Source organism: Pocillopora damicornis, chromosome 4 (assembly GCF_964200805.1).
Source record: "Pocillopora damicornis chromosome 4, jaPocDami1.2, whole genome shotgun sequence".
Classification (NCBI taxonomy): Eukaryota; Metazoa; Cnidaria; class Anthozoa; order Scleractinia; family Pocilloporidae; genus Pocillopora; species Pocillopora damicornis.
In genome coordinates, this window is record NC_142673.1 from 28,696,885 (window position 1) to 28,720,379 (window position 23,495).

General features: G+C 37.9%; 1 protein-coding gene and 1 non-coding gene across 2 annotated transcripts; both read right to left on the reverse strand.

The window, feature by feature from the left end:
* Positions 1 to 68: 68 nt before the first annotated feature.
* LOC113682855 (ATP-dependent RNA helicase A protein) lies at positions 69 to 23,421 on the reverse strand. Its single transcript, XM_089202859.1, has 30 exons — positions 23,287 to 23,421; positions 22,980 to 23,123; positions 21,784 to 21,952; positions 20,469 to 20,566; positions 19,897 to 20,036; positions 18,986 to 19,032; positions 17,830 to 17,975; positions 15,890 to 15,979; positions 13,510 to 13,674; positions 12,939 to 13,133; positions 12,723 to 12,794; positions 11,796 to 11,937; positions 11,405 to 11,487; positions 10,429 to 10,585; positions 10,211 to 10,305; positions 9,838 to 9,936; positions 9,410 to 9,524; positions 8,598 to 8,695; positions 8,307 to 8,380; positions 7,916 to 8,068; positions 7,246 to 7,406; positions 6,348 to 6,459; positions 5,601 to 5,768; positions 5,105 to 5,192; positions 4,922 to 4,964; positions 4,192 to 4,247; positions 3,312 to 3,479; positions 2,925 to 3,040; positions 1,992 to 2,222; positions 69 to 938 (listed from the first exon to the last, which is right to left on the reverse strand). Exons 1-30 carry the CDS (start codon positions 23,392 to 23,394, stop codon positions 773 to 775), a joined length of 3,699 nt encoding a protein of 1,232 aa, XP_089058985.1. The 5' UTR covers positions 23,395 to 23,421; the 3' UTR covers positions 69 to 772.
* Trnat-ggu (transfer RNA threonine (anticodon GGU)) lies at positions 12,269 to 12,341 on the reverse strand. The gene has a single exon. It is a non-coding gene; the product is annotated as a tRNA-Thr (tRNA).
* Positions 23,422 to 23,495: the final 74 nt, after the last annotated feature.

Here is a 23,495-nt window from a genome sequence, read left to right on the forward strand (position 1 = left end):
CTCGACGGAAAGGTTGAAGATGTTACAATGCCACCAATTTCAAGTTAGTGAGCCCTGAGGCACGATAATTCAACTTCAAGGAATTGTTTATTGTTATCTTCACCGTACATATTAACTACAATTACACAACCAAAGTCTCGAGTACGAGCAGTCTTTACTTTTTTCACAGCATAATCTGTCGCAAAAGTCATTAAAAATATTCGCAAAAAAAGGTTCTGGTGTCGTATAAATTATGAAATGTTATTTTCATCGGTTTAAACTTTTCACTCGCGCGACGAATTTTGCTGGGAAATAAGAATGTAGTCCGACATATCACAAAGCGCGTATTGCATTATTGGCGGGTGAAAACCGTGGAACGCTATCACTCTTTCTTAAAAAAGACCATAAGCAATTGAGATGAGCTAGAACGCAGGTTTTTTTTAAGCATTGGGACGCAATGCGCACAAGACTCTTCACTGTTGACGCGCCTTCAATCTTTAAAGGCTCAATCATAAGGCTTTCCTTTGGCATTAATTTACTGTTACGTAGATGAAAATGGTACAACTTAAGTGACGATAAACGGTACCTTTTCTAGAAAGTAGCCATTTTGAATACAATGTAAAGTGAAAGCGAAATTTTTCACGTCGTAACTTAATTTTTCGGCGACTTTGTTAGCTACTTCATCACGCCTATGTATTCTCCAGTAAGATTAAAACCAAATAATAGCTGGGATTTTAACAGACTCCTCTGCTCCACTGTAAATGGTAGGCCTAACGCCTAAATTAAGTAACATTTAATATTGACCGCCGCGAAATCCGCGAAAGCCTCCACGCCGGGATCCTCCACGAAAACCGCCACCGCCGCGGAATCCACCCCCTTGGTAATTCCCGCGGTAATGTCGAGGGCCTTGGTAGCCACGCCTTGGTGGAGGTCCACCACGTCCTCCTCGGTGCATCAACCTAGAGAAACACATTGACGTTACTAGATCTCCAATAAGCCCTGCCGCTCTAATAAGTGCCCTTTCCCGAATAAGCGCCCACCCCCTCGGCTGTAAGCTTAAACAAGCGCCCTCACCTCCCTCACTTTCTTAAATAGGAGGGAAATATAATAGGGATAGCAAGAAAAACTCCTGTATTCTTAATTAATTGATACTTTTTCAGCGTTAGTGGGTCATTTTATAGTTGCGTACTTAGGTGCCAAGCCTTTGATTTGGAGTGGGGCTAAAGGTGACCTTTTTGTGATAAAGACCAGTATCTATGATAACCAAGTAATTTGCATTTGAAGATCACCAGCGTTTGTATCACGACAAGGTCACCTTTAGCCTCACTCCTGTTAAAAGCCTTTGGACCCAAGCACGCAACTGTTAAATGGACTATTACAGCGGAATCAGTACAAGAGAATAATAAGCGCTCTCCTTCCGATGAGCGGCCCTCCTTTTAGCCAAAGTTTTAAATAAGCACTCAGGCGCTTCTTCGAAGAAAAACAGTGGTTGAATAACTCACGAAGAAAGAAAAAACTCGATTGATCTATTATGAACTTTATTTGATGTTAAATTTTGCTGGTGCAGCACCAAACTGACAAAACTTCATGAGAATGTAGCACTAAATGCTACCAGGCGATATATTTAACTGGATTAGAAATAAATAAATTAGACTTTTGGAAAACTTTGGAAAGTTGAGCTTTAACTTAATGGTTAAATATAAGTTGTACGTCCTGACACAAACTATTTCATTTCGGAGCTTCTGAAAACATAATTAATTGGTAAAAGGACTCCGTGACGTATAATTCTGTATCTAGCGGTGCTTGTAAGTTCAAATCGGCTTTGCGGTACAGGCTCGGCGGATTAAAAATTACTCGCCCGGTCACTCCTCTGGATTCCATTCCACCCAATTTTATTACCATCACCAATTGGTCGACTAGGTGGCGCAAAAATCTTAATTTAATCACAGAGCGTTGTGTAGAGAAGCTAAACAAACCCGATCCTTAGTAACTCGAGGCCCAACTTTACATACCCCGGTAGAGGTCCTCCTCTCGGTTGAAATTGGCCTCCACCACGGCTCACATTAAAGCTTCCCGCATTAGCTCTTGATAACGCCTTGACGACATGCAGTATTCTCTCATCTTCATGACTCGGTTCAGCTATTGTGGCTGGATTTGTGGCAGCGCGAACTAATAGGAAGTCAAGTGCTTGACGCAGGGCTACGATCATGGCGGCTTGATGGTGATCAAACCTGAACTGTAACCTTAGAAAATAACAAACAGTAACATTCTGACAAACTGTGGGGTACCCGTGAACACCAACAAGCAGCAAACGGCTTCGTGCTACATGACTTAGTAGAAATTGAATAATATTGAAAGAGCTTCAAAAGAAACGCGTTAAAAATATCAAAACATTTAAAACATATGAAGAGTTGTGAAAGCGCTCTGTATAAACTTTGGGGCAATAACAAGATTTAGTACACACTAAAAAAGTGGATAGCGTTGAAAACGCGCTCTGATTGGCTACTAAAACTCCGAATATCCTTCGCTATTTACTTCCGAGAAACTCGCGCGAGAATTCGCCCGAAAATATTGTAATCGTTGCGAGAGTAAATAAGTAAAAATCATCTTTTTGTACTATATTACCCGATTGTTTAAGTATATACTAAAACAACTATATTCACATCAGTGTCGATAGTTTGCGGTGGATTTTTACCTCGTCGCTTTGCGGCTCGGTAAATATCCACAACTACCCACCTTCACTTTGGTAAATAGTTGTCAATTATTTCTGAAATCAGGGAATAACTTCCCAAGGTATTAACATCCGATTGTGCCGCCATTGAGCTTGATGGAATTATCGCATGTATGTTTTTAGACAAATCAAATCACTACTGCATTTCAAATTTTAAGCGTTTAAAACAAAAACTAATTGCGGAATTAGTCTGCGTGCGCACAAGTGTCCTTACCAGTCGTCCATTTTGACGATCCCATTTTCAGATTCTACTTTACTCTGACTAAACATGAGCAGCTGTAGAGGATTAACCATGGTCATCTGTTTACACGATACAGCGCGGGTACGAATCTACAGCACAAATACAACATTATGAGAAGCCTTTCTGGTATGCTGGGGAAAAGACGCTCGCGTGAACCGCTCCAAGTTGATAACGCCTATCAGAGGTATCCCCACTAATGTCGTTATTTAAATTAAGCTCATTTAGAGACACAACAGGACCGAGGGTTCTTGAACAGACAGTGCGAGAAAAAGAACTCCTGTAATATAATTTAGGACTATAAAACACTACAGAAATCGCCCGATAACTTTTGGAAACCATGAAGCACATCTAAAAGCTTACCTTCTCTCCAAATACAAAGAACGGAGACGGGAAAGTCTGTTCCCTGTTGGAGCAGTTCACTGAAGACTTGTGGATGAGCGCGGCTTTACCTTCTGTCGTTAGTACTTTGCGTTTCCCTCGGTGTACACAGACATTAGGATACATACCCAAACACAACAAAGCCACGACCTGAAGATATGGAAATAACTAATCACTCTCCATTCGAAAAATACTACACGGATATTAGAGCCGGGTTATGCTGATTATGACAAGTTCAGTCTTCAAAATCAACAATAGAACAACTCTTGTAAAACCGAACGAACCGCTTGTTTGCACTTCTCGTCAACTATTCACCGTTGCCGTTGCAGGGAAAAATTTGAGTTCCCTACGGCATGCGAGCCACGCGAGAAGAGCCAAGAGTCTACACTACCAAGGCTTTATTTATTATTTACAACTTCCTCAACTCAATTTTTACTTCGAATGCTGTTGTGACTTGTAAAGTTCACATAGACTTGTTGATGTTTTTAGCCTTGGAAGTAATTACACGTTTTTGTCTGAGAAAAAGTACACTGCACGTGTATGAAGTCAAACCAAACTTAGGCTAGATGCGAGATGTTAGTACAGCAGAGCGGAGAAGTCAATGCCGGAATAAACAACAGCCAACATCAACCACAACAACCGAAGCCTAAACGAGAAATAATTGATGTCCGAAGGTCAGGAAAAAAACCACATAAGTTAACTTTCCGCGATATTCGACGTGAAAAATCCAAATAACAAGAAAAACGACACTTTGACTAAATTAAAAAAAAAGGATGTTGATAACATGAGAATAATCTGACAAAGTTTGGAAAACACAAAACGCCAATAGACTGCAAAGTATGTGACATCTAAAATTCCTTACCATGTCCAACTTGGAGTCGGGGCCGCTGTAGTTAAATGGCTGTGGGTGCATACATTCTGCAAAGGATTGGGATAAATGTAAGTATTTACCAGCACAGATGCCGCCAAATAGTGCAGCACGAGCTTCTTCTTGAACTAGATTATGACAATAGAAATCAAAAAGCGAGTCAAATGAACTCGACATATTAACCGGCAGTAACAGATACGATCATGATAAGCCAACGACATCACTTCAAAACAGAGTAATACTCCCACCTACAGCCATTTTAGAATAGTCTTGAAATTGGGTCAGACAGGGTAAACTTTCGCATTTGCACAAAATCACAAATTACCTAATGTTTGAGCCTCCATGGCATCTCGCAATGCAGTTGAGCACGCCAAATATTGGACTACTGGGGTTTTCGCCCTACATGAAATTATTTCAGTCCACAAAAATAAGACCAAATAAACCAGCCTTCAAGCTCACGGACTTGTGATTCTTTATTGTTATTCGCAAGTATCTCCTAACCCTTTGACCAATAAGAGTGACTGACATTTAATTTCTCCTTACAATATCACCCCGAATCACATATTATGGTCATGAGAATAAAGGAAATGATCACTAATTAACAAAGCTCTTGATTGTTACACAAATGTTCTACTAGTCAGCACCTAAGGAAATGTATCGCGGGTAGTGTGGAGGATATGCATGCTGATGTTAGGGTGTAAAGGGTTAATTAACAGTCACTTACCATCTGGAAAACCAGCGTTACAAAGAAGATCTTTCAGCTGAAGCTGTAGATAAGATAAAAAAAGGCATGAAAGCAAACTAATGGACGTAAACAACATTTTAAGCTAGTCAATATCAATCGGAGGCTTATTCCACCACAGATTGGTGGGACTGCGCACAAATGGTTTGACCATTGCAGTTTTACCTTAGCCTCCGATGTCATGCGAAGGGTTGACATGTTCAACTGACGACTCTCGCAAAACTGATACTCAGCAGATTCATCTTCTACTGACCTACGTTAAAGAAAAAAAAAATTATAGCGAACCGGAACACCTCACGGCAAACACATATTTTAGGTCTGGCCTTGAAGACAAATGAAAAATGAGGCTACCAAAACGGCCGATAATTTTCGTCCTTTCTCAGGCAGAAAGAAACAAGAGTGGTCGCAAATTCTTTTTTAAAATATAGGTACTCCATACGACATAGGTCGACGTCTGTTCGGGTTCGTATGGATGGATATTTTCTATCCACGGGGTAAATAAACACGAAGCCCTCCTTCGTAACAGCTCCCCTATCTCGGTCCACCCTGCAGAATCGTTTCCTGCGTTTCCTGCCCTTCCTCCCCTCTATGTAACTTTCAGTATTCTTCTTCTTATTGCTAACAAGGCTGTAGTCCTGCCTCGTCACCTTAATTACGTTACCTGGCATCCTCCCAAGCCTGATATGCGCTGAGCAACGCAATGTGATCGCTGTGACGTGACCCTGAAAACTGTTTGTGCACCCAGCCCAGTCTCCTTTGGTCAGTTGATGTTTCAAAAGGCTCAGGGAAACTGGTGCTAGCAGCAATAGTGCACATGGCATCTCCACAGCTGAGAAAAAGATGGCAAAACATTGATAAGTAAATTTGTGGTTAAGACTTAAAAGAACTTAAAGAAAGTGTCTTAAATTATGTGCACTATCCTCCGCCCTGCTTCCCACAACAACTCGTGGACGGAACAGTGGTCTATCTCTAGCCTGAACCTAGCTGCCAGTTAGTGAAGACTATAAAATGGCAATCAAGCTGTGGCACGGCAGTCACAGCTGTTCTGTTTCTTCGTGCGTCCGCTTTTTCGCTCGTCTCCACTCCATAGACTAAGAACCATGGACAAGCTCGCCTATCGTGGGAAATCCAGAAACTGCCCCCCCCCCCCTCCCCACCCATCCCCCGTCTTCCGAAGCTTTCATGGCACCTGACGATCAAGCCCTACCTACTTACACTCTAAGTATTTTGTCTTGTCAGAAAAAACAAAACAAAACCAAAAAAAAAGAAAACAATAAAAGACGTGAGCCGATACCTTGTCTCGAAGTCCTACAGACCATGCCAAAGAACGACTACGACAACTCCCAGGGAAATGTTGCACTAGCTTCAGAAAGAAATCATACCAAAGAAAAACAGCACTACTACTCACTAAAAGATGCATCCAAGAATGATCATCTTGCCAAGCCGTGGTTCAATGGGTAATTTTGCCAGAAGGTAACCAAGGGGAGTGAGATTTAAGTTTCCATCCAAAGCCTCCATGTCTAGACAAAACCATTTATATCGTTTATCAGAAATGGCTTGTCATACTTAGTAATACTTTCCCAGAAATATGGCCTTTCGAGATTTAAACCTTGCTAGCTGCAACTTTCTTCAGTTAAGTTTATCACAATCACTACATCCGACCAAAAACCAAGGAACAGGATTCCGTCCAGTCTACCAAGAATCAACTTCGCAACTGACAAATGAATAAAGGGGTAAGTACTGCACGACTTGGAAGCTAATTTGCTTCCTTTCATAAGAAGTTTTAGCAATTTCCCTGGTGAATAACTTTGGCGGGTCTAAAACTGCGACGTCAGGAGGTATTGAAACGTTTCATAAGCATAAGTGCTGAAGCATCAAAGCTTAGTCTAAATAGAAAGCATTGAAGTTAAGTGCATCCTAAACCAGCGAAACTACAACTGCGAGGACATTCGTTTTGTGTAGCGCACAAACAAAACATGGCACATACAATACAAGGTCACTTGAAAATAGATTTAATTTTTTTGGACTGAAGTATTCTTGGTTTTTCCTTACTACGTAAGCAACGAACATGGCTCGAGTCACCGAGGGTAAAACTGTGGAGGAAATGGTCTGAACGTGAACGAACAAAGGTAAGATTAAAAGATTGAAAGAGAGTTCAAAGTCATCAAGGATGCGAGTTACCGAGAGTAAAGTTACAGTAAACATATTTCGGAATTTCACGAGGAGATTGATTTTGTTTCAAGTCAGCGAGGGTTCAAGTTATCACCAACAGTGTGCCCACTCTATCTATTCCGAGAGCAATTTACCTTTTAATAGGGCAATAGACTCTGCCACTGCATCAAGCGGGGGCGGCTCGATGGCCTTGTTCAAAAACTCTCTGATATCTCCGAGTTTTAGAAATTTGATGGTGAGAGCCAGCTCGTGAAGCGGTGTGCGCAAGATCTCTGGTGTGGCGTGTTCAGCGAGTCTGCCAAAATAAGCATAAAATTTCCAAGTTTGTGATTTGCAATCCGTGATCATCTCCACCATCCTAAGCCATCCCTGCCTCTTGTTGGTTTAGTATGGCCTCGTTTGTGTTTTTCTATCTTACCAAACAAATATTTTCAGTCATTTAACATCCTTCTAAATCCACTCCATCCAAAACCGACTATCCTCATTCCGTCTTGGTTAATAACTGCTTCTTTTGTGTTTCTCTATTCTACCAAATTGATATTTTGTATTCATTTTTAATCCGTGATAATCTTCTTTATCCTTTGCCATCCTTTCTCCTTTTGGTTACAATTATCTATGTTGCCTTTCTACTCAAAGTTCTCCGAAATTCAACATGTTGACAGGTGTAATCATTAAATCCTGGGAACATAAAAACAGACAAGCCAATTTCCCCCTCAACTTCCGCCAGTAAAGGACCTAACATTAAAAAATTTTGGAAATTTTTATCAATATAATGGCAGATAGAGGGACTTCTCACAAATTTACCTTGAAGCTCTTGTTCTGCTGCAAAGATGGAAAGCAAATCCTGGTCTGACTCTGCCTGCTCGACCACGCCTCTGTTCCATGTTGGTTCTGGACGCCCATACAGTGGCGTAATTTGTCATGTTGTTGTGTGAGGTGAATAATTTTACTTTGGCTCTGATGACAAAAGTAATCACCACGTAAGCTTTTTAACGTTTTTAAAGCCCTGCATTCTTTGGTCGTGCTAAAACTTGTTAATATATATAATTTTTTTTTTAATTAAGCGAGTCTTAGTTCCCTGTACATGTTCGGGATCGAAAAAAAAATTAACCTGCATTATATAAAGACCATAGACCTTGGTCAAAACAGTGAACCGTTAAAAGAGGTGCAAAAGCAGGCCTGTTTAGTAACTCACTTGACTGAATCAATGACAAAAACAACATCATCAATTGTAATACTTGTTTCAGCGATGTTTGTAGAAAGAATTATCTGCAACAGAGAAAAAAAAACCAACCTTCTTAGCGATAAGGTCAACACACCTGCAAAACAATTAAGTGGGATGCCTGTGGCAGACCACGTTAAACTTGAAAGAGCCAACATGAAATTTATTCTTTTCCACGTAAATCCACAGTGACTGTAGATAACGACCAACGCGTCCCACGTTGACGCCTTGCGGTTAAGTGACCACGGTGTAAGAAGCACTTACCTTTGTGACTCCTTCTGGAACGGGCTCAAATACTCTCCGCTGGTCTTCTCTGGGGATCTGGGAGTGAAGAGGAAGCAAGCGATACCTGCTACTCACACCTGAAAGGACAAAATTTGAAAAATTTGAAAAATCGAACCTATGAAGACAATCAGTTGATAACAGTAGGTAACTTTTTGGTTTACCAAAATTTAGTCTATCAGGTTGATTGCCAACTCTTTGTTTCAATTGCCTTCCGAAGAGGCTGAACAGTTTATGTAGAAAACAATAACTTATAAATCTGCACAGGCTTTTGACTGTGATATAAACAAAGAAGTGTCCTGTGTCCATTTATTTATCAGTTATACATGTTTGAAAACTATAGCACACGGTTCATTTCCTGGATTTTATGTTAACATGGAATGTCTTTCCTTAAACTGAGTGAAAGTTTCGTTTTAGTACTGAAAAAAGTTAAAAAAGCCTGTAAAAAATTTTGACTTGATAAACAAATGATTGATCTTACAAAACGCAAACGGTGAAGAGTTTTTTCAGCAATCTTTGATTTTCCAACCAATGAATGTGATTTTTCTAATATTTTGGCGTAGGCTCAAATTAATACGATGAAGATCCCCACTACTGACGCAACCGAGACTGTATCGTTTCCTCGGCGGCATGAGATCTGATAGGAGGTGATGCATTTTCTCAAATTGAAGCAACACTCGTCAGTATGCCGAATTTCCCCTATGTTAAGGGCGTTTCTCACTTTCCATTCTCATTCTATATGGCCTTATGTTCCACAAGAAAAGATTTAAACAAGTAACAGGTCTCAGCCTCACCAAATTGTGGATGCATCTTCAGGTGCTTGTGAAGTTTAAAAATTAAGTTCCACCCTGGAAGGAATATGAGGACAGCTCCAGGAATGTTCAGGCCGGATATGTAGTTAAGCAAAGCCTACAATGGTCAAATTTGACGTGTTATTGTCTTTATTCATATACAAATTCGACCAAAAGAAAGAAATGAAATGCAAGAGCAGTTTATAAGATGTTTAGTTCATTATATTTTCAATAATACAACTTATCGACGCTACATTGTGCGGTCTGGGTAAATTCTACTGAATACGCTTTTCGACGGTTGGGTTGGAGAAGCTTCGATAGAAATCACGGATTACACTCCGTAACCTATTTATGCACTCACTACTGATCGTCACGAATAAGATATTTTGTTTAGTATACGACAATGATAATGATAAAAACAACATCTTTACCTCCACAAGTTCAAAAGACATTTCTTTTTCACTCAGTTGTGCCAGCGCATTCTTGGTTTGGAAGGAATAGTCCTCACTGCATGTTAAGTTACAATTTTCCTATAATTATTACAAAACAATAAATTATAACTAAATAATAGGAATACGTTATTCGTTTGGCGCGATTTCCAGTAATGTCCAATCGCGCTTTACAATTTCCATTACATAAATTCGATAAAAAATATGAAACTTTGAAGGAAAATTACATTTGCAAGCCTTTTTCTTTGTATTGTTTGTTTGTTTTAGAGCATTTCATGACTTAGGTTGGCCAGATGCCAACACTAAAAATAGTTAAACTTGGATCCCTAGACATTGATGTGCTCATGATAGTTACCTCCTCATCATCATCCACATCGTCTCTCTTTTTCTTTTTATCCGGAAGTGGAGGGACAAAATTTAACATTTGGATCACATCTTCAAGGTAATATTCTGTGAAAAAACAATTTAAAGCTGAAATATTACTAGTTTTAAAGCTGACCTACAATAACAACAACAACTATAACAACAATTCAGACTTAAGGAATTAATACTAACAGCAACTCTATATCTTACCTTGAACTGGAAACGATCTTCCTTCTATTTCCACAATAGGACAGTTGCCAAAATACTCTGTAAACATCTGGGTGTCAATAGTGGCAGACATGAGGACAACTCTAAGGTTTGGGTATGCTTGAATCATGTCACGCAAAATCACCAACACAAAATCAGTCTGCAATTCAAAATGAGAATGTCTTCCTTCAAAAGTTTACCTTTTGTTGAGCCATTTACTTGTTAACACAAAAATTAATTACTACAGAAAAGTCTTATAATCTTGAAGCTCCTAAAAACCAGTGATACACCAGCACACAAGTCCTTTCCAAAGAATTCGGCATTCAGTAAATAGACATGAGGTAGAGAAGGATAACAGTAGTTCAACATGTTAAGAGGTTTATGTATAATCTATAATCACATATTGGTCAACAGAGCATGTAGTCCAAGCACATCACAGAAAATACTTGCATGAAGCTACTTCTGAAATCCATCGATCATAAACAACACCAGTTCAGACCATGTGGCAACTCCAGCCCAGAGCTTTGAGGGGAGTTGATTTTTGAAAGTTGATTTTGTCAAGGATATTAAGTTTTTCTGTTCTATCCTCTTCTCAGCCATATCTCAGGGTTGTCAAAATAGGCTGAAAACAGCATATTTCACCCTATACTCTGAAAAATGCCAGCGCAAGCTATTCTGAATGCTTGTGGCTCAATTTTCAGCATGGAAGCATGAGGTTATTTGTACCACTAATATATATAATTATATAATTATTGTATAATTAAATCTTTTTGACAACCCTGACATCTTGAAAGAAGTTAATGGCTGCTAAAAAGTAGCTCTACTACACTATCATGCCTTCCATTCTGACAGATTTTGTTGACAGTTTAGGGTGTTCCCATTTGACTGACACTCCTGAATGAAAGAAGACACAGCATAATTCTAGCATTTGTGAGGCCAAGACCAATCAAGTCAAGTACAAACACACCAAAAAACTCACATTTATATCTCGCTCATGTATCTCATCCACAACCACATGAGAAATTCCATGAAGACCATTTTCAAGCTTCCTGAGAAGAACACCTGTGGGGTAACAGGAATCAAAAAATAAATAAATAAGTAAATAACAAAACTCAACATAAAGAGGAGAGGAGGGTGTTTCAACAAGACTTATCACAGGTTGTAGGTATGGAAAAATGGTTGCATCATTTATACATCATTTATACATCTCTAGATTGTAAGTAAGAACCAATCAAAATGTGTGTATAACTCAGCTTACCAAAAGACATCCAACTGCTCAAAAGGGATTAGCTTGTCTTTGAATTCTACAGCAAAATTTTGAGTTTTCTTTGCCTTGTGACAATTTATCAAAATCTTTCCTCAGGACTTACCGACTGTGCAGAACAGCATGGAGGCATGGCTTCTGGGAAGAATAGTATCAAACCTAACTGAATATCCTACACTGGTGCCCAGTATCTCAGCTCTTTCACTGGCCACTCTTTCAGCTACACTCACAGCACTGATACGGCGTGGCTGTCAGAGAAAATCCACACAGCAAAATTAACAAAGAACTTTCAGTGTGATCAGTTAACTCTTACCAATCAACCTCTTACCCCCCCCCCCCCCCCGATTGATGAGGACAGAATTTCTCTCCACAGTTACTATCTAATATTAAGCAGACAATGGACGAGGATAAATAAAAATATCAATTAGGGGATCATTAGTTCATCTAACAACTCTATCTCCAAAATAACATCATAAGAATTATATGGCAAACTGTACAGAGAATCGTGAATATGAAAGCGACCTTCGCAGTAATGAACACTACTCAAATAGTAGTGAAAAGAAGGCCTGAAAAAAATTCAGGCCTGTACGGGATTTGAACCCATGACCTCTGCAATACCGGTGCAGTGCTCTACCAACTGAGCTAACAAGCCAACTGGGAGCTGGTCAATGTGTTGCTTCCAAATAAACCCGTGAAGTGGTGAATAAACGGTTATGAATATATGGAAGTCATATATTTGAACTGCTGTTTAAGTGTTCATTACTGCGAAGATCGCTTTCATATTCATGTCTTTAACCGCAGTTAAAATATATGATTTCCATATATTCCCAACCGTTTGTCCATTTGTATGGAGAATTATTAAATAAATGAGATCTTGGGAATGAAAGAACAAAGTTTGATGTAATACTCAGGATAGCATAATTTCCAGTTAAGTGATACATTGAGGCAAAGGTATGAACCATCATATGAAGAATGGACCTCTTGGGAAACAAGAAGAAACGCAAACATAACTTTGATCTGAACATTCACCAACCTGAGTGACTACAATACAACACTCAGCACCATACCCTGTCTCAATGTAGTCATCGAGAATGTACTGTGGAACCTGAAAAAGATGATGTAATAACAAAAAGATGATGTAATAACAAAAAGATGGGTGTAATATTACCACACATGGAAAGAAATAAGCACTTTGAAAAATATCAACAAAACATTGAACAAGAAAAATCTTAAATATCCTTTTCTAAACCTGAGTAGTTTTTCCACAGCCTGTTGCACCCTTTATAACAACAACTCTGTTTGTCCTGATTGCCTCAACCAATGCAGACTTGTACTGGAACACAGGAAGTTGACTTCGCTGCTCTAACATGTTTTTATACACATCAACATTTTGATGTTTCTCTCTGTATTCATTTAGGTAATCCTGACTTGTTGGAATAGGTTCCTAAAAAGAAATTGTTTAACAGTTGTCAGAGAATAATTCAAAACGTATCTTTAATAACCCTTGCAAATGCAAAAATGAAAACTAAGTATATCCTCTTTACTCAACCCACAGCTTCACTCAAGAATACATTTTTTGGGAACACTAGCTTTTTCTTTTATCTCCTGCAGTGTTGGTCTGTGAGATACAGAGGGCACATGTGCAAAAACAACAAAACTGAAAAGAGAAAAGGGCAGAAAGGACACTGCAACAAGAAGATGGTGTGAACAATAGTTTGAAGTAAGGAATTTGCTTTTATTTGGTTTGTAGTCAAACATCTGTAATCCATTGCATGCCCACTTAGAGATACTGGACTTGGACAACTTTGAGTGTCACTCACTTGGTAGTCTTCAGCTCCTTCTATAATCATTGGCTGGTTTATCCATGGATTCCAGTTCATATTTGGTTGAGTCCATTCCACTATTCCAGAACCTGGTTCTGGATTTGTCTCTTGAAATTTGACCATTCCAGGGGGAAGGACTAAGGATACAGCTTGGTTTGGGTCCTGGGGTTAATTAAAACACTTGCTTTAATAAAAACATATTAAGTTTCTTTTACTACCATTTCTGCAAATTTCTGGTAATTTTTTAAATTTATAACCTACAGTTGCTGACTATTTACCTAGAATTGGTTAATATTTTAATCAATTGGATTAACAATGATGGATTCACATCCTTTAAAGTGCATGTGTCAGATCTTTTTTGACTCATTCAGGAAGTCCTAATGACGAAATTGAAAGAGGCAATGATTTTTGATTAACTTCCACCTCCTTTTATCCTTTGAAAATAAAAGTAAATAATAAGTGTATTTCACCTCTTAAATCACTTAAATAAAGGTTTGAAAAAATCATCCCATATTTGATTTAGCAAAGAAAAGTTAACTTCAAAACAAAAAAGGGGAATTTTATTGTTAATCAGTAATCTTCCTGTTTCCTTGTTAGTGACAGATCATACCTCACCTTTGTTACTTTTCTATTCCTTTTTACTTTGGGAAACATTCCCTCACTGGCTGTCTGTCCTCCAGATGCTTATTAACATTTGTACTTTATTTTGATCATGAAAATGTTACTAGATCACTCAGTCTAAAAACCACCAACATTTACCTTTGCACTGGAGTATGTCATTGAACTTAAAACAAATGAAACTGGTTTTCAACCTATTAAAACTTCCTTTGTGTTTCAAATGTCAAAAAATGCACCTTGCTATTACCTCAACCATCCAAAATACTCCACTCCTCTTGTGGGATTACTCTCCTCAATCATGAGCTATAATAAAGAGATGAGACTACACCCTTGAAGCAGACACACTTTGTAAAACACCCCTGTCAAGGACAAGAACAGCATCAGATGCAGATGGTGTCAGATTTAACAACACTTGCATCATATGCATCAAAAGGCCATCAATATTTAAACAATCACAGAACCTTTTGGTACATGCTATGCAATGCCAAGCTACTTTTGGTTATAACAGGGAACCTTGATAGATGACAGTTCAGTATGTATGCATGCAATTTGCAATTAAATCTGGCAGTATTTTTTCTTGCACCTGCAGCAAGTAAGAATACTTGTATTAAACATACACAAGATACAAAAAGAACTGTCAATTGAGAGTTTTCAATCAAGGTTCTACATTGAAAGACCTTTACAATTTCAAGCTGGTCAAGCACGAGCCACAAGATTAGAATTTAGAACAATTTTTTTTTTTGGTTCAGTCTTCAATTAGTTAAAATTTTGACAAACTACTTTATTTTTTTTTCTTTTTCTTTTGTCTTGCATTCATCATCTTGATCTAAAACAAAGAAATAAAAACATCTAGCAAGTTTGAAAACTTTCCCGCCAATATGAAATTAAACTACAACATGATTCAAATACTAGTCATGTGGCCTGTGATTGAGCAATTCTCAAGAGAACCTTGCTTTATTTACATGGCCATCAACTGTAAAGAACCAACAACGTGCTGTAAGATGAATTCAACTGGATCTGATACTGTTCTTAAAGAGGCAGTACTGAACTCAGGGCAGAGTCAAAGACTACCATCACTCGGCAGTCTCTTCCTTTACCCAAAGTTGTACTATCACAAAAGTTGTAAAAACTGCTTGTCACTTCAGGGATGCAGTCTTTCCTCTGTTAAAGCTCATGAAAGAGGAGAACGGCCCAACAATTGTGACTCTAGTTCACTAACATTTTTTTTAAACTTTCGACTTTGCAAAGTGGAGTGGACTCTCTTGAAGGAAAGATACAGAGTATAAACTCCATATACACACTGACAAAACAAGGCAAAGAATCTTGATCAAACAAGCAGACATTGTATAATGAAAAAAGTTAACCAAGATTTCAGTTACTCAATATGAAGGGAGCATTTCAATTTAGTTTCATTACACCAAATCCAAAGACCTCACACCGACCAACAAAAAAAACATGTATGAGCACACTGTGCAGCAGAGAAAAGAAACCAGAAAGAATTTTTGAACAGAGCTTTTTCCCCTTTTTTTTAAGCTGAACCCCTCCAATATTCCGGGGTACTATTCATTATAAGTGATTGCTGAAAGAAAAACTTGATGCTTCTTATATAGTTTCCATCCTATGTTCTTCCTGATGACTCCCATAACAAAAAGCAGTCTTGAAAAATACAACACGAATGGGCTATCACAAATCTATCATTTGTTTTTTTCCACTGTTAAAAATAACATGCCTGGATATTAGTTAGAGTTCTAAAATTAACCTGAGGAACTGGTTGAATTTCAAGTCGTTGAAGCAGATCTGACACTTGCTGTTCCATCTCAGGACTGATAGCAACATCATGAGGTTCAATCTAATTTGTTGAAATGAATAACAAAAGTTAAGAAAGGTAATTTTTATTTCACAAGAACTTGCAATACATTACATTACCATGTTAAGAAAACACAAAATAACCAAGGAAATTAATAAAAAAAAGGAAGGGTGGTAGCTCCAGTGCCTTAAATTATTGTTAACAGTGTTTAGATACTATTTTATTATCAATAATATTAAAAGAAAAAATTACTCAGTTCTGATTGGTTAAGATAAATGCAGTTTTCAGGTAATTCAATACAGAAGAGAGTTAATTCAGTGCAAAGAAAGTAACAAACCAGACATTCTGATTGGTCAATAATCAAACAAACTGACAGATAGCCAATCAAATGAGAGCCTTAGATGTTGCAATATTTGGCTACAATGAAAATTTGCAAGCAAAATAATAGCTGGTGTTTTAATTAGGTTTTCTTTTGCCACTGCAACAACAATACAGCAGCTGAAAAACAGCTTTAACAATGAAAACACTGTAAAAAGCACTGCTTTTTGGGTGTCAGTTCATGCCAAAATTGAAAATAAACATGGTCAAACCTCACAAATGATGATTCCATTCCATTGAAAGTGATTTGAACACAGACTGAACAATTCCTTGAACTGTTTAGCCTGACTTTGATTTTTTTTGCACCTTAAAGATGTGAAAATATCATTGTATATTGCTGTTTTGATCATACGCGGCTGTTTTGACTGAATGCACCGGTTTGAATAAATCATTTTTGCAATTGATGTGTGCACTTTGCTTCTACATAATCATTATAAGCTATCTTGTATTTTTTCATGTATATTATTAATATGTAATCACACAATTTTTCTCATGCAATTTGGAATAAATAAGCACTTATAAATTTTTTCAAAGACCACAAATTGCACTCGCCCTACACACTTGTGCAATTTTGTTAGTCTTTGAAAATGCTTATTTATTCCAAATTGTACTCAAAATCAGGTGATTATCTTTTCTAAACTAAACTATTTTTGGTAAGCTATAAGTTATGAAATAATAGAATAAGTGTTAGGAGTGTAGAGGAACATATGTATGATAGATTTAAACATTCTGACAGTAAAACCTCCTTACAAGTGCCAGGGGGCCCAGATAGCAGCAGAAAGAAGACAGGATAGGTGGGGGGACCCTATGTCAGTTAAGATAATGCAATATTGAGGAGAGGGAGTATGAGTTTCCAAGAAAGGTAAGGTTTGTACTCTAGCCAACTAACCCACCCAGCTAGAGCTTATCTGGTTTCCATAGCATAAAGCCAGCTAGAATATTATTGCTTTATCTGGATGGGATGCCAGTTCATTGCAAGGTTACACCCCAGCATTTCATCAGGCTTCCTTGACAATTTGCCGGTACCCATTCATACTTCTAGATGGAGAGAGGTACTGTGACAATAAAGTGTTTGCCCAAGAACACAACACAAAGACATGGCAAGGTCTCTGATTCAAATTTCTTAACCCTTTAAGTCATTACAATACCCAGCAAACAGGTAATAAGAATACTCAACTTTATCAGGTAGAAGTTGTTATCTTGATTTAACAACAAATTCTCAGAACTAATTTACAGAAATGTGTAACAGCTGGAGGGGAGAATTCACAAACAGATCTTGGGAGTTAAAGGGTAAAACCCCTGTCCAGAGCACTAACCATTAAACATGTAGGCCACCATATCTTTCACCATAGTTAAGAAAACATTGAATTCCTGTTTTATATCAATGCTTTCCACTCAGGTTACAGCAATCAGAATGAGCCAGTGTCATCTCAAAAGATGTTTGCTTACTTTTTAAAAAATATTGATTTTCCCTTCACCAACACTAATACCAAACTCAGCCACAAAGCACTCACCTCATCTGTTTTTGTTTTCTTTGGTTGAACTTGACCTGGTTCAGCAGCCTCCAACACTCCCATGTGAAACAATTGTCGAACAAGACTTAAAGAAGTGTTCTGGGCAGCTTGTTTCTTTGTGGAAGCATGTTCTTGAGCAGAAATAGCTGCAAGTAAATTCAATTCACTAATCAGTCTGTGTAGTACATATATATATATATATATATATAGCCGCAAATGCTAATCACACGTATTTCAAACTTTACTAGAACAAACTTGACACATTGTTGAATACGGTAAAAGACGAATGTGACCAACCCAAAGACGAAAACATGAAACCCAGAGCTAGATATATAATGGTAATTTTCACAAACTAGACAACTAACCAAGTAAATTACGCGCAACCAATATATATACGATATGCAAATAAATATAACAAGTACAAAACTGGTAACTGACAAAGGACACTAATGGAAGACGAGAAAATAAACACCTAACACGAAACTATGAAACACCAACACTAACAAAAAATGATAGCACAAATTCTTGCGCCTACAATATATATTAATCAGTCCATCTATTCATCCATCCACTGATCAGTCAATTAGTAGGAAGATGAAAATTAAATTATAGTTTTTCTTTCCTCCTTGTCATTAGTCAAGTTACTCATTCTACATTCTGCCAAGGTTTGACTTCTATTGGGAACACTCAGAGTTCTTTTTCTCCCATTATGCCCCTGTCATTCACTGAAGAACATCTTCTTTCCCTTAAAAATCAATCCCCTTGAAATCTGCCATCTTCTTTTACATCACCATTGGGCAGATTAGTGTTACATATCTACATTCCTATCCTAGCAGCATGCAAGAAGTTCGTCATGATGGACGTAGTTTATAGGCCTAGCCTGCCTCAATTTTCCTATATTACAGCTCGGTGGTAGAGCATTCAAAGTACTAATTGGAGAGTCTTAGGTTTGACTCTATATATTTATTATTTAGGAGAATTTGGGGTTCTTTTTCTCTGTGTATGTCACTGCCACTCACTAAATAACATCATCTTTCATTCTGCATTTTTTACAACATCATTGCAGCCGAGGCAAAAAGCCATATTGTTCAAATTAAAGTGGTTAATGTTCATAATAATAAAAACCATTGAAATCTTTTCTATTTCTGGCACTTACTTCTTCGGTGAGACTTCACAAAAATAGATAATTCAGCAACAAAATGTCTAATGAGAAAGAGCAAATCAGTATGCTTGCATAGTATTTAATCTATTTAATACCTTCAGGAAAAAAACTAAATACCAATTATATTAATCATGATAGCACATTTCCTCAATAAGCACTCTCCACCAAATAAGTGCCCACCCCACAACAAAATGTCAAACAAGTGCTCCCCCTCCTTGTTCACTCTCTTATATATATAGTAAGGATGCAAGGAAAACCTGTTTCTATGACCACTTAATTTAAACTTTTAAGCTTCAACTACAGCAGAATCAGTGGAAGAGAAAATTTTTTTTTCCTCTCCAGTCATTTCTATCTCTGTGTGCTTGCAGGGTTTCCTTTTGAGTGTTACCAGTATCTGTTCTTTTCATTTTTGTCCTTTAGTTGTGCTAACTTAATCCATGCCCCCCCACCCCTGGGTCCCCCTCATCAATTAAGCTCCCCCTTTATGGTAAGCACCCTCCTTCCAATAAGCACCCCCTTGATTTAGCACCCTCCCTCCTATGAGCATCCCCATTCTTATAAGCACCCTCCTTCCAACAAGCACCTCTCCTTTCTACCAAAATTTCAAATTAGCACCATGGTGCTTATTCAAGGAAATAGGGTATTATACAACAGTGTAAAATAATAACAACATTTGATCAATTTTAAAATGTGAAATATTTTGTTCTCTAATAAGACCTAACTTTTAAAAGTATGTTCAAAAACTAACATTTCATTTGTGCAATTCACACATCCAAAAATATAAAAGGCATTTTCAAAACATTCCCTTAGGAGCAAAACCCAGCCCTTTGAGAAAACTAGTCTGCATTTCTGCTTAAGAGTCTGGTTACAAAAAGTGTCTTTTAAGAGGACTACAGCATGTGTACCTGTTGTGGTCTGGACCCCCAGCAGAGTATTTGAAATCAGCAGGAATTCTGTTCTGTTGTAGATACTGATGCAGCCGAGACTTGGCATTGGCTAATGTCCAGTTTCCATGAAGATGAGCATTTAGATCCACATCTTCAGCCTAGGATATAATAAATGTAACCAAAGATTTTACATAAGTATATAAAAAATACATATCCACCATATCTAACCAGGTTTGCAGTTCCCTAAGGTCTGATGGGAAGATATCCTTTGGAACTTGAGAATTAATATTTTGTAATACTAAGGTTTAGGAGGTAAAACAAGATTTTTATTGCTCCAGAGAATCCCCTATTCAGAAATGAGAATCAAAGACAAACTTGATGAGTGTTTTTTTTTTTTTTATGAGAGGGGAAGGGGGGGCACATGATAAAATGCGATTTGATTTAGGACAGACTTCTAGATTCTCCTTCCGAGTTTCCCGTATTCCCTTATTAAACAGCTGAGGGAGAAGTAACTGTTGCATCAAAAGTCACTCAAAGCTTTATTCCACCCACCTCTCAAGTCTTAGTCAGTAGACTTAACAGATACACACCTCTTCAAACTTTCTTTTATTGTACAGGCTATAATGGTAATCTCTTTGGCCAGCTCCACTCCAACTATCCATTTGACTTGTACCAGGTGCTGTTCCACCTGCACAGAAAAACAAATCAGCTGCACCATTAAAATTTTTAAGTCTAATTTCCTCCTGGCTAACAATCAGTGACAAAATTGTTGACTTTCTATCACTGAAACTTAACACTCTAAAAGAGCATAGTAATTTTATTCCTAGTACCTTTTTCACCCTTGCTCTCTATGTACTATATGTACTTTATTTTCTGTGATTATACAATATTGAATAAGGTAAGGGGTATTTTATCAAATTGCCCAGCATTTCTAAATACATCATTTCTGAAGTGAAAAAAATTATTAGAGCAAGTTCACAACTGGTCTCTGTATGGCAGCAAAAAAATTATTCTGGTTTTCACCATTATGTTGTCAGTTTTTTTATGATTTATAATGGTAATTGAACTGAGGGGAGTGCAATTTGGGCTGAAATCATATGCATGATTTCAAAATCGAACAAGCATGCAGTGCGAGTCAAATTTGAAATCACAAGTATGATTTCAGACTAAAATTGCACGACATGAGGTTCAATTACCACTTTATTACATCCATTTTGAAATCACCCAAATATAGGACTTGGTCAGTTCGAATATTTTATTGATGCAGTTCTGAACTGGTTTGAAATTACATTCATCCATTTTTAGAGGGAAAAAATAGGAGTTTTGGAAACAAAAGTTGCAAAATTTGCCACATGATACTCTTTGTCTTTCATTTTCCTGCAATTTGATTGGTTACTCTAAACAAGCCTCGAAATCTGATGGGTTGTTTTGTTTTTAGTGTGGCCTGCTCATTGGCTTGGAAAAAGATGCGATTTAAAGCAAAAATGGTGCAATTCATGAATAAATTGCACCATCTAGAGCCAATCAGATAACAGGGACCACCAGTGATTTCAAAATGGATGTAGTAAAGACTTAAAAAAAGCTTACATAAGCCTGAAAATTGATCAGAAATAAAAACTTTATGCAGAATGTTCTCCTTCTAATGAGAAAACTGTACTGCCAACAAAAATTGTGATAAGTTTGTGGTTCTGGGGTTGCTTGTTTCTTCTGAACCTTGTCATGATTAGAGAGTGAATGATTCACCTGTCAGTATCAAATAAAAGAGTTATTGTCTCCCTAAAACTTTCCAAAATGTTGAAAAAAATAGTGTTGTTAAGGTGACAGAGTTGTTACAGTCCCACTGGAGAATGAAAATTAACTATGCACAAGCAGTGGATTAAACCAGTTCATAAATGAACCACAGACCTTGCTGCATCATAAGAAGTGGTGGTTGTGATGGAAAAGGCTTCCCCTGTGTTGGTCCTGATTGTTGGTTTTGATTTTGCATTAGCTGTGTCGGAGGAACTGGTGCTGCAGATGATGGAAGCTGTTGTTGAGATGGCATGGAAGCTGATGATGATGTAGGTCCTTCTCCCTGTTTTGAACAAAAATCACCTTACATGTTAATCTTGGAGGTATCTCATGTGAGCCTTATTCTTGCTTCAGCAATGAAAGAAAAACCATTGACAGTCACATATTTCAACAATCACCTGTTATCATATGACCCATATGGCCCTCCTACTCAGTCAATATGTAGATATTCTTTTAGGGGGTGTGTATGTAATACCAGGGCAACTTTTAAATTCCTGAGTTCAAACTAGTTTCCTTTAACAACCCTGAGTTTGTTTATGTGATATCAAAAAAATTCATCAAAGGGTAAAGAAAAGAAATTATTGGCATAAGTTCACAACTGGTCACTGTATGACAGCAAATAAAAATATTCTGGTACAAAATATTGCAATGGTATCATGAAAACAAAGAACAACCACTTTTTCAGTGGCCACGGTCCACTGGATTGCATTAGTGGTGTAGGCTGTAATATATAGATTTAGCCAAGCCTAAAAGCGGAGCTCGCATTTTTTTTCCTGCACATCTCAAGGGCACAATGCCATGCCAGGACTAGAACCCAGGTCATCCGACTCAGAGCCCAGTGCACTGACCACTGGACTACTGAACAAAGCTGTGGTGTTGGCATGCCCACAGTAGATTTGACCATGCATGCTAAAAGTAGCACCTTGTATGGTCATATGGTTGTACGGTCGTACAGTCATAAATCCAAATTTTTTCGGCTTAATAGGTTACTATGATTTTGTATAAAGATGGCATATCATGATGATTGTCAGGGTAGACATGGGACAAGGAGAAAACAGACAAATTATTTAAATGGGAGAAGTCATCCCGGTATAGAACTAGCAACAGTGCAGGTTTTCTCTGTGGAGAAATCGAGGTTTACAACATCTATCAAAAAATATCCAAGAAACTTTTTTCCTGACAACTGAACATCAATCCAACATATGCAGTAGACGTCTTCATTAAAAGAAGTCCACATGTTAATGTGCAGTGTTAATTAATAACACTTATTAATAATGATGAAATAAATTATGATACACCATACAACTCACAAATAAATCATCTGGAAATGAATCTGGAGGAATAATTCCAGCTCCGATCAGGAAACCACAGAAATCCTTAGCAGCATTAGTTTCAGCATCTTTCTTGCTGGTAGCACTTCCAAGGCCCACATAATCAAATCCATCTATTTGAACCTGCAGTTTAATAATCGGAGCGATCGAGTTTAGAGAAACTTCAGGAAAACAGATCTTTTCATATGCACCTCACAGGTGGCCAAATTTAACCTGTGCAGTATGTTTTTAAAGGAAAAAAAAGCTTCAAGAAAGCTAGCAAATTCAACGTTCGCTGGATGTTTACCTGGAATTTGAAAGTTCCCTGAGTAGAGGGTCTTTCTGTGTAGACAGGTCTGGTTTTGCGTTTTCCACAAAAGGCGTAGAGAAAGTTCTTGAACTGAGCGGCCGACATTTTGCCGGGACCATGCGAGCATGCGAACGAGGCGACTTGACCTCCTTCCGTCTTCTTTTGACAGGGGTAGGGAGGAAAAGTAGTTATTAAAAACTCTTGTT